Below are 15841 nucleotides of genomic sequence, written 5' to 3'. Positions count from 1 at the left end.
TCTCAGTAAGTGCCCAATCAAGAAACACTTAACTGACAATAAACTTTGGGAGACGCTAATCCACATCTGAGCTTTCCTGGGAACCTTCAAACTAACATGTAAACAATAGCGTCAGCCTGCAAAAAGCTCAATCGTTCATGGACATGTGACTTGGCCAGGTGGCTACAAACTCTATCTTGTTGCTGTGACTTTGCACAGAAGAACAAAGGGGTTTCCACCCACAAGAGAGAGAATATAAAAGGCCCTGGAAGCCTCTCCATTTTGTCTTCAGCTGGCTAAAGAGATGGCCTCTCCACCCTAAAGAGATGCCTGAAAGAAACTGGAACAAAGGACAGTATCTACGGGGGTGGGAGTGATTGCTGGACCCAGGCCATAACTACAACGTTGGTCTGAAAAGGATTGGGCCCAGACTAGGAAGGAGTCTAGTCTGTTAAAGAAGCTTATTGGAACATCTCTGAGGGTGAGATTTACCTGTATTCAGTTTCCTACTTTATTAGGATTAGATGTGCATGTTTTGTTTGATTTTGCTTGGCAACTTACTTTGTTCTGTCTGTTATTACTTGGAACCACTTAAATCCTACTTTTTATACTTAATAAAATCACTTTTGCTTATTAATTAACCTAGAGTAAGTAATTAATACCTGGGGAAGCAAACAGCTCTGCATATCTCTCTGTCGGTGTTATAGAGTGCAGACAATTTATGAGTTTTTCCTGTATAAGCTTTATATAGAGTAAAACGGATTTATTTGGGGTTTGGATCCCATTGGGAGCTGGGTGTCTGGGTACTAGAGACAGGAGCACTTGCTAAGCCGTTTTCAGTTAAGTCTGCAGCTTTGGGAGCATCGGTCAGATCCTGGGACTGTGTTGCAGCAGATTAGCGTTATCTGTCTCAACAAAGCAGGATTCTGAAGGCCCAAACTGGCAGGGAAAATGGGCTCAGAGGTAGTCTCAGCACATCAGGCGACAGTCCCAAGGGGGTTTCTGTGACTGAACCCATCAGAGCATCTTTGGGCTCAGGCTGGAGCCAAGGCTCTGGGACCTCCCTACTTCATAGGTGTCATACTGTCTGGAGTGGTTCACAACTGTGAGTGCCAACCTCAGGGCACGCTGTCAAAAAGGAGGGTATAAACCCCAAACTTGGTTGTGTGTTCCATAATTAGGGCTACGGTTTTTTTCACGGAGGTCATGGAATCTGTTTTCCCGCGACTTCTGTGACTTCATCCTGTGGTGGCTGCGGGACCCTGGAGCTCCAGGCTGCCATGGAGAACTCTGGAGCTGAGCTCCCCATTTTGTCACAGGTATCTTTAGTAAAAGTCAAGGACAGGTCATGGGCTTCCGTGAATTTTTCTTTATTCACAGCTACAGCTCGCTTCATCGGATGCAAAAGCTCATGCTCAAATAAATTGGTTAGTCTCTAAGGTGCCACAAGTACCCCTTTCCTTTTTGCGAATACAGACTAACACGGCTGTTACTCTGAAACCTGTTTTCTTATATTGTCCTTCTCATCCTTTATTTTGTTCTTTCATCAAGTTCCTCAGGGAGTTATCCCATGCTGGTTTTGATTACTGCCATCTTGTCCCCATTGATAGGTGCCTGTCTCATCTTTAGAGTCGTCAGTCTGCCCTCCTCTGACATTTCAATAGGGGCGTGTTGCAGCCTCCTGGTGCCCTTGCATCTGTCTCCGGTTCCTCCCTAGACTATCTGGTTCAGCGATGGCCTTCAAACTTATCTCTTAACACACACATTCCTCATTCGCACACAAAACAGAATTAATTTATACAGAACATTTAGAACAGGAACATCAAGTTGCAATGCAAAAGAAAAACAATCATGGCATTCTTTTACATATTTTAAAATGCTAAACTTATAACAAATTGGTGACCCTCAAAGGTCTGTTACTGCCTTGAAATCAGCACAGACACAGATTCTGGCTGATGTATCTCTACCAATGGCCCATTAGGCTATTCTTTCTGCTATTCAAAAAGGGTGGCTGGCAGGATATAATCAAATCATACACCAATACATTTAATACATGCTACATTATTATTCTTTATCCTTCATTCTAAATTATATAAAATACAAACATAAAATCCTACTACTACGTATGGTTCCAAAAGGTGACAGAGTTGTAGTAATCTGTCAGCACTGAATGTCTTCTAGGACTAACCCAGGTTGACCCTGGGGTTCTCTGTTTTTGTTTTCTAGCTCCTGCCCTTTGAGAGTTCATACAGCAAAGATGAAAAATTTTAACTATCAGCTATCTTCATTTCCTTCTTCCAGAATTCAGGCTTGTGGGACAAGTTTTCTTACACATAGCACCTTCATGGTTGTGAGAGAGTTACGAAGTGGGGGATTTTCTTGGTTTTTTTTCAGTGGTTTGCATGGGGGGGGGGACTCAGTTTCCCTGGGCGTTACTGGTTTAACGAGGTGATGGGAGAGGGAGTTTGTTGTTACAGAGGACCGGGACAGAACTTGGGACCCCGGCCAATGGCCTGGAGAACGGATTCCACGGTGACTGGTGACCAGCAGGCCCAGCTCGGATGCCACAGCCGGTTCTGGCCAGTGAGGGGACAATGGGCTGTGGAGAGAGGAGCTCGGTGACCTGACCAGCCAGTGCCAAAGGAACCGTTTAGCAGGGGTCACAGACATTACAAGTAAGGTTTCATGTAGCAACTTGCAAGCCTTTAATAGAGCGTAACCACCTCTTTACAAAGGGAGCCCCCAGCTTGAAGGAGGCTAAGGTACAGGTGAGCGGTCTGGTTTCCAGCAATGGATTTGTCAGGGCGGAGCTGACCCCTACAGCCCGGGCAAGCACCCCGTCTACCAGCATCGCAGCAGGGCCCCAGAGATGGCGCTGCAGCCGGAGCCCGACTACGCCGCCGTGTTACAGCCCCGGGCAGCGGGCCCGGCCCAGCTGCAGGGGCTCCAGGGCAGCCTAGACCCCGCCGCGCGGGCAGCTGCACCTGGGGCGCAGCCAGGGCCAGCGTGCGCCTGAGCCCGGGAAAGAGCAGCAGCGCCAGCAGCCCAGCGATGTGCCCGGCCCGGGCCCCCGCGGAGTGCCCGGCCCGGGCCCCCGCGGAGTGCCCGGCCCGGGCCCCCCCGGAGTTCCCGGCCGGCCCAGCCAGCCCCCGCTGGGGAAGCCGGAGACGCGCTCCCGGGCCGCGGCCGCGCGCAGAGCGGGCTCCCAACGCCGGAGCGCGCATCGGCGGCAGGCTGGGGGCGGGGCGCCCGCTCGCCGCCGCCGAAGCGTGGGTCTGGCCGGCCCGGGGGCGCCGCGCGGGAAGCGAGGGTGAGGCGGGCCCGGCCCGGGAGGAGCGGGCCGAGGTGGCGGGTGGGGGGAGAGCGCGGGGCTCCTGGGGCTGCGCGTCCACCACGGGCCGGTGGCGGCCCCTCGCCCCCCAGCCCGGCCGGGTCCCGACCAGCCCCACTGAGCCGGAGCGGGCGAGGGCGGCCCGGAGCGCGCGGCCCGACGCTCCCGGCGACTCCCCCAGCCCACCCCGCGGGCCAGCGGCGGGACTCGCGAGCGGCGCTGTGGGGCCGGCTGGGTGACGGAGGCGGGAGACGCGCCGGGGCGCGAGGGGAGTGACAGGCGGTGGGTGGGAGAGAGGCCGGGGGGGGTGACAGTGGCGGGGTGGGGCTGCACCGGGGGCCTGGACGGGTGACGGAGGCGGGAGACGGGCCGGGGGGTCGGGTGGGTGACGGAGGCGGGAGACGGGCCGGGGGCTCCGGTGGGTGACGGAGGCCAGAGAAGGGCCAACTGGGTGAAGGAGGCGGGAGACGCGCCGGGGTGCGAGGTGAATGACAGGCGGTGGGTGGGAGAGAGGTCGGGGGTGACAGGGGCCGGGGAGGGGCTGCACCGCGGGCCTTGATGGATGATGGAGGCGGGAGGCGGGTCGGGTGGGTTACAGGCGGGAGATGGGCCGGGGAGTCCAGTGGGTGACGGAGGCCAGAGACGGGCCGGGTGGGTGACAGAGGCGGGAGACAGGCCGGGGCGTGAGGTGAGTGACAGGCAGTGGGTGGGAGAGAGGTCGGGGGTGACAGTGGCCGGGGGGGATGACAGTGGCGGGGTGGGGCTGCACCGGGGGCCTGGATGGGTGACGAAGGCGGGAGACAGGCTGGTGGGTCGGGTGGGTGACGGAGGCGGGAGAGGAGCCGTCCAAGCCTGCCCACGCCTGCCTCTATGTGGCTCTTTCGTTCCCTCACTTGCATGGGCATAGCAAGGAGCTGGTATGTCTGGGAGCTGCTCTCGGGACTGACGTTTGCTGCCGGACATTTGGCACTGACTGTGAGAAGGCTGCACCTTGCGCTGCCACCCGTACGACTGCCCCCTACTCCTAGAGTAATCTTGCTGCTAAATACTGGTGAACTTCTGGTCCAGGTCAGGTGCCAGGCTATTCAGGGGCATGCTGCTTCTTCACGCAGACTGGACCAGACACTGTAGCTTGCTCCATTCAGCTTATTCCAGTGCAGGAGCCTCCTGTTTGGATACTATGATTGGATACAAGGTCAAGCTTGACAGAGCCCTGGCTGGGATGATTTAGTTGGGGTTGGTCCAGCTTTGAGCAGGGGGTTGGACTAGATGACCTCCTGAGGTCTCTTCCAACCCTGAGATCCTATGATTCTTGCTATTGTCACAGCCAGATTCGATGGGCAGGCAGAGCTAATTAGTTTCAGGCTTCTTCATCCTCTTCCCTGCTTCTGATCACAGCCTAGGCTTCTGACTACTGCAGGGCTATTATCCTTTTCCTGTATTACCATTATACCATTCTTTGGTCCTCAGATGGAGTCAGGAGACCAGGAGGTGAGCAGCATGAAACTGCAGACATTGCAGTTACTGCCCGAGGAGCAGATAATGGCACTTCGTCAACAGATGGTGGAAAGCCAGGCATCCTATCAACGCAAGCTGCAGAGCTCCCAAGAGGCACAGCATAGGCAGGCAGTGCTTGTGCAGAAGCTACAAGCAAAGGTAAAGCAAAAGTACATCCATGAGCGTTGAAACGGAGGCAGTGGATCAGGAATGAAAGACATTGGCAGAGGTGTGGGAAGACCAGGAGTGGAAGAGAAAGGGGTGTTGTGGGTCAGGAGTGAGGAGCATAACTATAACTGACAGCTAGTTTCCTTCTGCAGCCTTTTTACATGTGGAGAGGCCAAAAAAGAGAGAGGGGGCAAAAAGGTAGGGTAGAGAAGGGCAAACAGGGCAGAAAAGGGACAAAGGGGGAAGAAATGAAAACAAAATCTCTAAGAAGGAAAGGGAAATAGGAAGCAACCTAGAGGGAAAGAGGAGCAGGGAAAATAAGTGCCCCAGAATCTTTTATGCTGGCAGCTCTGATGTTGCTTGAAAGCCTCTCTGCAGCCTGCTCAGGAATTCTGAAGAGTTTGAGGGTGGCTTCCACAAAATCTGTCATTATGGAGGCTAGGACAGCACCTATCGTAGGGATTGAGTGCAGCAGGAAAAGAGGACAGTGAGCATGTGTCGGCGGTGGTTTTGGATAGTGGAGGGGAGATTGAGGTGGAGATGGAGAAAGGAGTAGGTAGAGCTGCGGGAAGCTGTAGAGTGGTGTGGGTAACAAGGAAAGGGAAATGAAGCCAGCAGTGGAGCATACAGTGTTGCCATGGAGTTAAAAAAGGCAAAAAAGTGGATCCATTGCATGTCTAGTCTTTTTTAGCAACTTAATTTTAACTCCACATTCTGCCAGTCCATTACTTGGTGGATATTTAGGACTGAAGGTAAAATGTTCAATTCCATAATCTGGTGTGAAGGTCTTAAAATCTTTACTAACAAACTGAGGCCATTGTTAGCCTTCTCTATTTTAGGGATACCTGATATGACAAAAATAGCTATATGTTTTAAGATTGTCTGCTTTGATGTGGTCTTCTGTAGTTGAGCTTCCTCCAGATAACTTGAATTTTTGCAGAATCCTTCAACCCCATTTTCTGAGAGAAATTCTTCCAAATTCAACAGTTCTTTTTTCTGTAATTGGTGTTTTGATTCAGTCCATTGTCTCTAGCAATCTGCAGAATTTGTAGATGCCTGACATGAGTTCTTGTTCTGGGGCACTCCAAATGAGAATGAGTACTTGTGGTACCTTAGAGACTAACAAATTTATTTGAGCATAAGCTTTCGTGAGCTACGGCTCACTTCATCGGATGCATGCAGTGGAAAATAAAGTGGGGAGATTTTATATACACAGAGAACATGAAACAATGGGTGTTACCCTACAGACTGTAACAAGAGTGATCAGGAGAGCAGAGGGGGATGGGGGGGAAGGAGGGACCTTTTGTAGTGATAATCAAGGTGGGCCTTTTCCAGCAGTTGACAAGAATGTGTGAGGAACAGTAGGGGGGGAAATAAGCAAGGGGAAATAGTTTTACTTTGTGTATATGACACACCGCTCCCAGTCTTTATTCAACCCTAAGTTAATTTTATCCAGTTTGCAAATTAATTCCAATTCAGCAGTCTCTCGTTGGAGTCTGTTTTTGAAGTTTTTTTGTTGAAGAACTGCCACATTTAGGTCTGTAATCGAGTGACCAAAGAGATTGAAGTGTTCTCCGACTGGTTTTTGAATGTTTTAATTCTTGACATCTGATTTGTGTCCATTTATTCTTTTACATAGAGACTGTCCAGTTTGACCAATGTACATGGCAGAGGGGCATTGCTGGCACATGATGGCATATATCACATTGGTGGATGCGCAGGTGAATGAGCCTCTGATAGTGTGGCTGATGTGATTAGGCCCTATGATGGTGTCCCCTGAATAGATATGTGGACACAGTTGGCAACGGGCTTTGTTGCAAGGATAGGTTCCTGGGTTAGTGTTTTTGTTGTGTGATGTGTGGTTGCTGGTGAGTATTTGCTTCAGGTTGGGGGGCTGTCTGTAGGCAAGGACTGGCCTGTCTCCCAAGATCTGTGAGAGTGATGGGTCGTCCTTCAGGATAGGTTGTAGATCCTTGATGGTGCGTTGGAGAGGTTTTAGTTGGGGGCTGAAGGTGACGGCTAGTGGCGTTCTGCTATTTTCTTTGTTGGGCCTGTCCTGTAGTAGGTAACTTCTGGGTACTCTTCTGGCTCTGTCAATCTGTTTCTTCACTTCAGCAGGTGGATATTGTAGTTGTAAGAACACTTGATAGAGATCTTGTAGGTGTTTGTCTCTGTCTGAGGGGTTGGAGCAAATGCGGTTGTATCGTAGAGCTTGGCTGTAGACAATGGATCGTGTGGTGTGGTCTGGATGAAAGCTGGAGGCATGTAGGTAAGTATAGTGGTCAGTAGGTTTCCGGTATAGGGTGGTGTTTATGTGACCATCACTTATTATAACCGTAGTGTCCAGGAAGTGGATCTCTTGTGTGGACTGGTCTAGGCTGAGGTTGATGGTGGGATGGAAATTGTTGAAATCATGGTGGAATTCCTCAAGGGCTTCTTTTCCATGGGTCCAGATGATGAAGATGTCATCAAGTAGAGTAGGGGCATTAGGGGATGAGAGCTGAGGAAGCGTTGTTCTAAGTCAGCCATAAAAATGTTGGCATACTGTGGGGCCTTGCGGGTACCCATAACAGTGCCGCTGATTTGGAGGTATACATTGTCCCCAAATGTGAAATAGTTATGGGTGAGGACAAAGTCACAAAGTTCAGCCACCAGGTTTGCCGTGACATTATCAGGGATACTATTCCTGAGGGCTTGTAGTCCATCCCCGCTCTCCTGCTGGTAATAGCTCAACTTACCTGATCACTCTTGTTACAGTGTGTATGGTAACAGCCATTGTTTCATTTTCTCTGTGTATATAAAATCTCCCCACTTTATTTTCCACTGCATGCATCCGATGAAGTGGGCTGTAGCCCATGAAAGCTTATGCTCAAATAAATTTGTTAGTCTCTAAGGTGCCACAACTACTCCTTTTCTTTTTGCGGATGCAGACTGACACGGCTGCTACTCTGAAACCTGCCAAATGAGAATATAATCTCTGAACATTTTAGTACCCTCATTGCTGCTGCCTTGTTTTGTGAGCTGTAGATATGAAAAAGGTATGTTCTTAAGGTGCAGATATGAAAAAAACTGATGCTATTGAAATGAATACCCGAGAGGAAGCTACTAGGGGGAAGGATAAACATGGCAATTGTTTATGGGCACTACTCCCACTGTTTAATACCCCAGAAATTGAAGAATTTAGATTGTGAACTCTTCAGTGCAGATTTCCAAGAGTGATGTCATGTGTGCTTGGATAGCAGCTAGCACAGAATGGGAATTATTGGAGAACAAATAATGACACCAGTAATAAAAAATAGGTGAGAAGTGCATTTCCTCCAGATAGTCCAAGAGGGTTTTTGTCTATTGCCTCATCAAATTTTGACAACTTCCCTTCCACGTAGGTTGACTTTTTCTATTGAAATGTTTGTTGTACGTTCAGAATTGTGTAGGCTGCTGCTCAGGGGTCTGTGTTTTTAAGACCGTTTTCTTAACCACGTCAATAATGTTTTGAAATATATATATTTAATCTTTTCTGTTGCTCTCTTCTCCTCTCCTTTTTTTCTCTCTGTGGTGTCTACTTTTTCTGGCTGTGTGACTAGATTGGTTTACATCTCTATTGTTAGCTCCATATAGGTGACTGGCATCACTCATTCTGTTAATTATAATTTAGTGTGTTGTATTAGGTTTGCTGTAGTGGGGATCTGTAGGTTTGCTTTGTATACTTTTTGGAGTTTAATTCCTGTATATAATATTGCTGGGGTTTTGTGCTCAGTGGTTTTTCTAGGTTTTGGGATGGTTTGTTATCTACCAAACTACAGTCAACTCAGCTGGCAGCTATGTGGGCATTATTTCCCTGCTATGCAGTTCTCTTTTGCTCTCTTCAATCCCACCATTGCTTTTCAGTGAGCTGAATGTGTCCGAGTAAGGAGCCCATCTGTATTGCCCAGAAAGATAATGGATCAAATAATTAAGCAATCAATTTGCAAACATCTAGACGATAATAAGATGATAAATAACAATCAGCATGGATTTGTCAAGAACAAATTGTGTCAAACCAACCTAATAGTTTTCTTTGAGAGGGGAACAAGCCTTGTGGATGGGGGGAGTGGTAGATGTGATATATTTTCACTCTAGTAAGGCTTTTGATACTGTCTCGCATGACCTTCTCATAAACAAACTAGGAAAATACAACCTAAGATGGAGCTACTATAAAGTGGAGGCATAACTGTTTGGAAAACTGTTCCCAGAGAGTAGTTATCAGTAAGGCTACATTTTAGTCACGGGTATATTTAGTAAAAGTCATGGACAGGTCATGGGCTGTAAACAAAAATCCATCTATTTACCCGTAACTAAAACTTGGGCTTGGTCTACTGGGTGCTTGGGGTGGAAAGGGCAGTCTGGAGCCACCGTGGGTGCTTCAGGGTGGCTCAGGACCCCCACTGGTGCTGGGGTGGGGGGTCAGACAGTGGTGTGCGGCCCTGGACCCCTGCTGGTGCTGGGGGGGCGCCGGCTGGGGAGAGGGGTTGGCGGGGCTGGTAGGCTCCTTACCCGGCTCCGCATGTCCCTGTAGCTCCTAGGAGGAGGGAAGGCCAAGGGGGCTCTGCACTTTGTCTCCGCCAAGCTCCGGTTCCGCAGCTCCGATTGGCCGGGAGCCATAGCCAATGGGAGCTGAGGGGGCGGTTCCTGCAAGCAGGGACAGTGCGCAGAGCCCCCTGGCCCCTCCACCTAGGTCAGGAGTTTCAGGGTCATGTCAGGCACCTCCCCCCTGTGTAAGTGCCGCCCCAACCCCCTGCCCCAGATCGGAGCTACCTCCCACACCCAAACTGCTGCTGGACCAGGAGCTACCTGAGCATTTGGGCAGCCCCTCAGCCAGGCACACTGGCTGCTGCAAAAGTCACAGAGGTCAGGGAAAGTCACAGAATCCATGACCTCCATGAGAGACACGCAGCCTTAGTTATCAGTGGTTCACAGTGAAGCTGGAAGGGCATACCAAGTGGGGTCCTGCAGGGATCAGTTCTGGGTTCATTTCTGTTTAATATCTTCTTCAGTGATTTAGATAATGGCATAGAGAGTATACTTATAAAGTTTGCAGATGATACCAGTTTGAGAGGGAGGATAGGATTAATTTTCAAAAAGATCTGGACAAACTGGAGAAATGGTCTGAAGAAAATAGGATGAAATTCAATGAGGACAAATGTAAAGTACTCCACTTAGGAAGGAGGAACAGTCAATTGCACACATACAAAATGGGAAATGACTGCCTAGGAAGGAGTAGTGCAGAAAGGTTCTTGTTAACCTCTGAGGAAAGGACAAGAAGCAATGGGCTTAAATTTCAGCAAGGGCGGTTTACATTGGACAAAAGGAAAAGCTTCCGGTCACGGTGGTTAAGCACTGGAATAAATTGCCCAGGGAGGTTGTGGAATCTCCATCATTGGAGATTTTTAAGGGCAGATTAGACAAACACCTTTCAGGGATGGTCTAGATAATACTTAATCCTGCCATGAGTGCAGAGGACTGGACTAGATTACCTCTCAAGGTCCCTTCCAGTTAGGGTGACCGTGTGTTCAGTTTTCGACTGGAAAACCCAGTAGAAAAGTGACCCTAGTGGCTCTGGTCAGCACTGCCGACCGAGCTGTTAAAAGACCAGTCAGTGGAGCTGCGGGTCTGAGGCAGACTAGTCCCTACCTATCCTGGCTCCGTGCTGTGCCCTGGAAGCAGCCAGCAGGTCCGGCTCCTAAGTGTGGGGCCACGTGGCTCCGTGCACTTGCCCCTACCCTCAGCACTGGCTCTGCACTCCCATTGGCTGGAAGCCATGGCCAATGGGAGCTGCAGGGGTGGTGCCTGCGGGCGAGAGCAGCGCGCAGAGCCACCTGCTGCACCTCTGCCTAGAAGCCAGACCTGCTGGCCGCTTCCGGGGCACAGAGCAGAGTCAGGACAGGAAGGGAGCCTGCCTTAGACCACCCCCGCCCCCCAGCTGTGCTGCTGACCTGGAGCCGCTAGAGGTAAACCTGTGCCCCAACCCCCTGCCCCAGCCCTGAACCCCTCCCAAACTCGGAGCCCCCTCCTGCTCCCCAAATCCCTCATCCCTGGCCCCACCCCACAGCCCACACCCCCAGACAAAGCCCTCACCCCCCCGCACCTCAACCCACAGCCCCCTCCCGCACTCTGAACCTTCATCCCCAGCCCCACCCCAGAGCCCACACCCCCAGATGGAGCCCCACCCCCACCTCAACCCCCTCCCCCAGCCCAGAGCCCCCTCCCGCACCTTGACCCCCTCATTTCTGGCCCCACCCAGGAGCCTGCACCCCCAGTTAGAGTCCTCATCCCCTCCTGCACCCCAACCCCCTATCCCAGCCCAGTGAAAGTGAGTGAGGGTCGGGAAGAGCGAGCAACAGAGGGAGGGGGAATATAGTGAGTGGGGGGCAGGGCCTCAGGAAGGAGCAGGGCAGGGGGCGGGGTCTCAGAGAAGGGGCAGGGCTAGGGCTTTTGGTTTTGTGCGATTAGAAGGTTGGCAACCCTACTTCCAGTCCTACGATTCTATGATTCATTCTTTCATTATGGTGAGCTAAGTGAGACTCTTGCATTTGGTTAACAATTTCTTGTGGATCATGTTAACATTACTCTGAAATCTACTGTGCATAGCCATAGAGTCTTAAGTAGGCAGGGATTTGTTAGACTAGGTGAGGGCATGAAGTGCTGGTACTCTTGCATGCATCAGTGGCTCATACTGATTCTCCCTTCCTGTCCAGGTGCTGCAGTACCGGAGTTGGTGTCGGGAGCTGCAACAGAGGCTGGAAACGGAAAGGGGGGTGAGTTGTGCAGGTAGCTTTCTGAGGACAGTAGGTGCAGAGTGAGCTAGTGTTGTTATAAGAGCCAAAAAGCAAAAACAGAGGGAAATATGTTTCTATTGGCACTAAAGTTTAAAAGACACTGTCTCGCTTTCCTTCCACTGCCTTGTTCCATCTCCACCACCAGAGTAGCTTCTTCAGGTACCATTTCCAAAAATCCTACCAAGCAGAGTATTAATTTTTTAAAGGAACAGTTAGGTTAAACATGGTTGTATAATGTTGTTTTTGGGTCCCCTGCCCCCTTCCACAGCCTGGTGCGAGCTAAGCTGATTGATCTAGCTCTGCTGTCTCTGAATAGGAATTGGTCACAACATAGGGCTTTTGAGGGGTATTACATTTAGATGTTCAACATGTGGTTCACTTTGGTTACTTCTGCTGTTTAATGAAGAGCAGAATTAGAAGGCAAAGAGGGAAAGAACCAGAGAATGCCCTTTCTTGGGACCCAAGCCTGTTTGAGCATTCCTCACCAACAGCACCATCTGCCACTGCCGTGCTCCGATTCTGGCACAGGCTAGTTGGTTGTGTACTGCACATAGAAACAGGGACTGTAAGGAACGTGGAGCCACACTCAGACTGTGTCCCATTCTGTTCATTCACCGCATTATTGTGCCATGGTAGCAGCCACAAAATCTGTGGTGCTGAGAGAGCATAGGGCAGAGGAATGGATGTTTAACTGCGGAGAAGAAGGAACACAAAGGGCTGAGCTGGTTTGATTAAGTCCTCTATCTCTCTCTTTAAGGGACCCCTTTCACACAGGTGGGAAGCCAAGGAGGAGCACAGCCTGGAGAGGGCACTGGTCCAGTTGGAGGAGGAGCAGCAGAGGTGAGAGGGAAAAACCATTTATTCTGGGTTTTCTGGATATCCCAGAATGATGTGTGGAGAGATGGGAAAATTCCAGCAGTGCTGCTTGCTCAACCTGGGGAGGCAAGTATTATGACTGCATTGTGTGGTGCCATAAGTGCTAACAGCATAGTGTGTGACATGGTGGCGGACAATGCCAAATGAATAACAGTTCACAACTTCAGACTGAAAATCAAGCCTATTATGTTGAGTGCTTCGTGGAATGGATGTGGTTTCTGTTCTATTCAGGTTCCTATGCTGTGTCCAGCACTGCGTTGTCTGGGTGCCTTCCAGTAGTGCATTTGGCAGTATGACTAGCCTCTGTTACATTCTCTTTTTTTCTTTCCCTCATCCTCTCCCCAGGGAAAATGTTGTGTTGGGATTTTAAAAGACCTCCTATTTATGTATTGTGCTGTGTGTGTTCTCAGTAATGGCAGGTGGGAGAAGCGTGCCTGGTACTTGGAGTAGAAAGGGATGAGGCCTGTGTTGGTTTTTGGAGCTTATGGGCGTTCATTCCACAATTTTAAACTGACCTCCAAGAAAGCTCTGTCCCTGTGTTCTTTACCCTTGTGTTGAATAATTCCATGCGTCAGAGGGGCTGAGTTGTTGACTACAGTCCTCATCCTGGTTTGGAACACAAGGATAGTAGTGGCTCTAGGAAGAGGGCAGGAATGTTGGCAGGGGCAGAATAATAGAAAGCTTTGCATGGGCAAAGAAACTTGAATTTCGTACAGAAGCCACTGCAGAGATACAAGATTGGAGGAAGAGATGGTGAGAGCAGGAATTCAGAATAAACTGAAATGTGGAGAGAGAAGAGTGGGCTAAGCTGGAGAGGAGAAGGCTGCAGTCACTGAGACAAAAAATTGAGAGTGTGGATTTGTATCTTGGCAGTGGGGATAGAGAGGAAAGGATGAATTTTGCAGATGGGAAAGTGAGGGCATAATATGGTGAAGGACTGGATGTGTGGGGCAAGGAGAGAGGAGTCAGCAATGACAGGGGGCTCAGGAGATCTTGGAGGGAGGTCATCCCACCTCTTAGCCTGGAGAGAAAGTCATGATCCCCCCCGAAACCTCAGGGAATCCAGCTGCATGGTGGTGGTGGAATCCAAGAGTTTAGTCCCAGGGATGTTACTCTCTGATCCCAAGGTGATTTCATAGTCGCAACTCTAGTGCTATTTATTGGGTGTGCTCATCACTGTTCTCTCCCCTCCCCAGATGTGAGAATCTAGCTGAAGTGAACACCCTGCTCCGGGAGAACCTGGGCAAGGCAAATGAGGTGAATACAGCCCTTAGAGAGGATGTGCGAAAACTGACCGTTGATTGGACAAGAGCCCGGGACGAACTGGAGCTCAAGGAGACCGAATGGCGCACTGAACGTGAGGTAGGGTTGGGGTGGGGAGCAGCAAACAAGATGCAAGACAGAGGAGAGAGAAACAGTGAAATTTTCTCTTCCTCCAATCGGGACCATTTGTGGAAGTTTTTTGCAGTTTTGGGTATGGATTGATGTTGGCTAGCAGAGTGGAGGGGATCAATTGTATTGGTGGAAGGTGCTGATGAGGCAAGGTGGTGCTGCTGGGTGGGGACAAATATTAGCGAGATCATTGTGAATGCTGGGGCCTGGGGTGCACTGGGAGGTGAGCCCTATCTGTGCTGGACACTGAGTCCTGTTACACTGGGTTATTGCCTTGTTGGAGTTAGTTTTGCATTTACACTCAGACAAGATGTTGGATTAGCAGTTTATAGACTGGAGGACTCTGCATGTTCAGAACTAGTAGAGCCCTGGCAGCAGCATTGCAGGTTTCCCTCCTGCCAGTGATTCTGAGGGATTTGTTTCTGTCCTATTGATAAATTGTATAGTCAGTTGCTTGACCACACTTTGGTTCATTATTTTGTTATAAAATATACTTGAGGCCAATGTCAGTCAGGTTTATTAATACGGTACAGAAGAAGGGTTCTACACAATACCAGTCTCCAAAGAACAGTCCCGTGCAGCGATGTTACATTCACCTTATGCAAAAGGTGTGCTCCCCAAGTTACACATTTCAGCTGGTATTACATGATTTTTGAAGGAACAGTAATCCGCACTGTGTGGAGTCAAGCACAGAAGTTTATTACGCACAGCACTGGCGGAGTGTCACTTTGCTTATTAGGCCCAGAGACACTGCAGAACGATTGATTATAATAGATTATATAGGGTGATCATTGGGCAGAGAAAAGCGACGGGGTCGGGTTTTCCCAAGCCCCTGGATAGGTTCTAGCAGCAAGACAAGATAAGCACAATAAGCCAATGGTCTAAAAGATTACCTAATGGCTCTGCCCATATCTCAAATTACTATATTGCTGAAACATAGGTAATTACTCCCAAACTATGTCTTTTAAAGTGTATAGGTTAAATCCTAATTTTGGGGTCCAGGGGAATGAGGTTGCAGCTCTCCCGGTTGACCAGCAGGTACATTCCTGGAGATTTAAAGCAAAAGAGCAGTAATTAGTACTTAACAATAACAGTTGTTTATAAGTTTACCCTAGCATTTCTGTGGGCTAGGATTGGCATACATCTGTGCGGGGAGGGTGCCATAACTCATGTCAATCATATTAGGCCTCTCCCCGAACGCTGTCTGGGATCTGAGGGGTATTGTACCACTAGCTCCTCCCTGCATTAGGGAGTAACCGTGAGGCCTTTTTCAGCACTTCATGTGTCTATAACTCGCGATAAGAACATCCAGTTATGTTCGGAATTATGCTGACTCTGCTCACTGACTCGAAACATACAAGGTTATCTGTTTACCCCAGCTTTCTCTTAACCACGTATTGTTCTCTGTTAGCTAGTCCTCATCCAGGCCTATATGAAAAGTTTTTAGCAGAAACTGTAGTTAAGATCAACAAGGAGTCCAGTGGCACCTTAAAGACTATCAGATTTATTTGGGCATAAGCTTTCGTGCATCTGAAGAAGTGGTTTTTTTACCCACAAAAGCTTATGCCCAAATAAATCTGTTAGTCTTTAAGGTGCCACCGGACTCCTTGTTGTTTTTGTGGATACAGACTAACATGGTTACCCCCCAATACTTGTACTTAAGATCTTACATCCATAGCAAATGGATTTTGGCCCTTCAATTTTACAACTACACATCTCTTTACATGGCACTAAAATCCATTCCGTCAATTTGTCTCAGTTCCCTAACTTGTTATTCTTTTTCTTC

The 15841-nt window shown here is 49.5% G+C and overlaps 1 protein-coding gene across 3 annotated transcripts in view; it reads left to right on the top strand.

Annotated features, from left to right (window-relative positions):
• The first annotated feature begins 3222 nt into the window (after nt 1–3222).
• The window catches only part of CEP250 (centrosomal protein 250), a 114433-nt gene continuing 101814 nt past the window's right edge, over nt 3223–15841 (top strand). For all 3 annotated transcript variants that reach the window (XM_077832348.1, XM_077832349.1, XM_077832346.1), the window contains exons 1-5: nt 3223–3289; nt 4781–4966; nt 11707–11766; nt 12545–12627; nt 13860–14025. In XM_077832348.1, the coding sequence (XP_077688474.1) occupies nt 4781–4966; nt 11707–11766; nt 12545–12627; nt 13860–14025 (495 nt within the window). In that variant the 5' untranslated portion in view covers nt 3223–3289. The remainder of the gene's footprint in view (nt 3290–4780; nt 4967–11706; nt 11767–12544; nt 12628–13859; nt 14026–15841) is intronic.

Source organism: Eretmochelys imbricata, chromosome 13, assembly GCF_965152235.1.
Source record: "Eretmochelys imbricata isolate rEreImb1 chromosome 13, rEreImb1.hap1, whole genome shotgun sequence".
Classification (NCBI taxonomy): domain Eukaryota; kingdom Metazoa; phylum Chordata; order Testudines; family Cheloniidae; genus Eretmochelys; species Eretmochelys imbricata.
The sequence above is the reverse complement of the archived record's forward strand: the minus strand, read 5'-3'. Positions and strand labels throughout refer to the sequence as shown.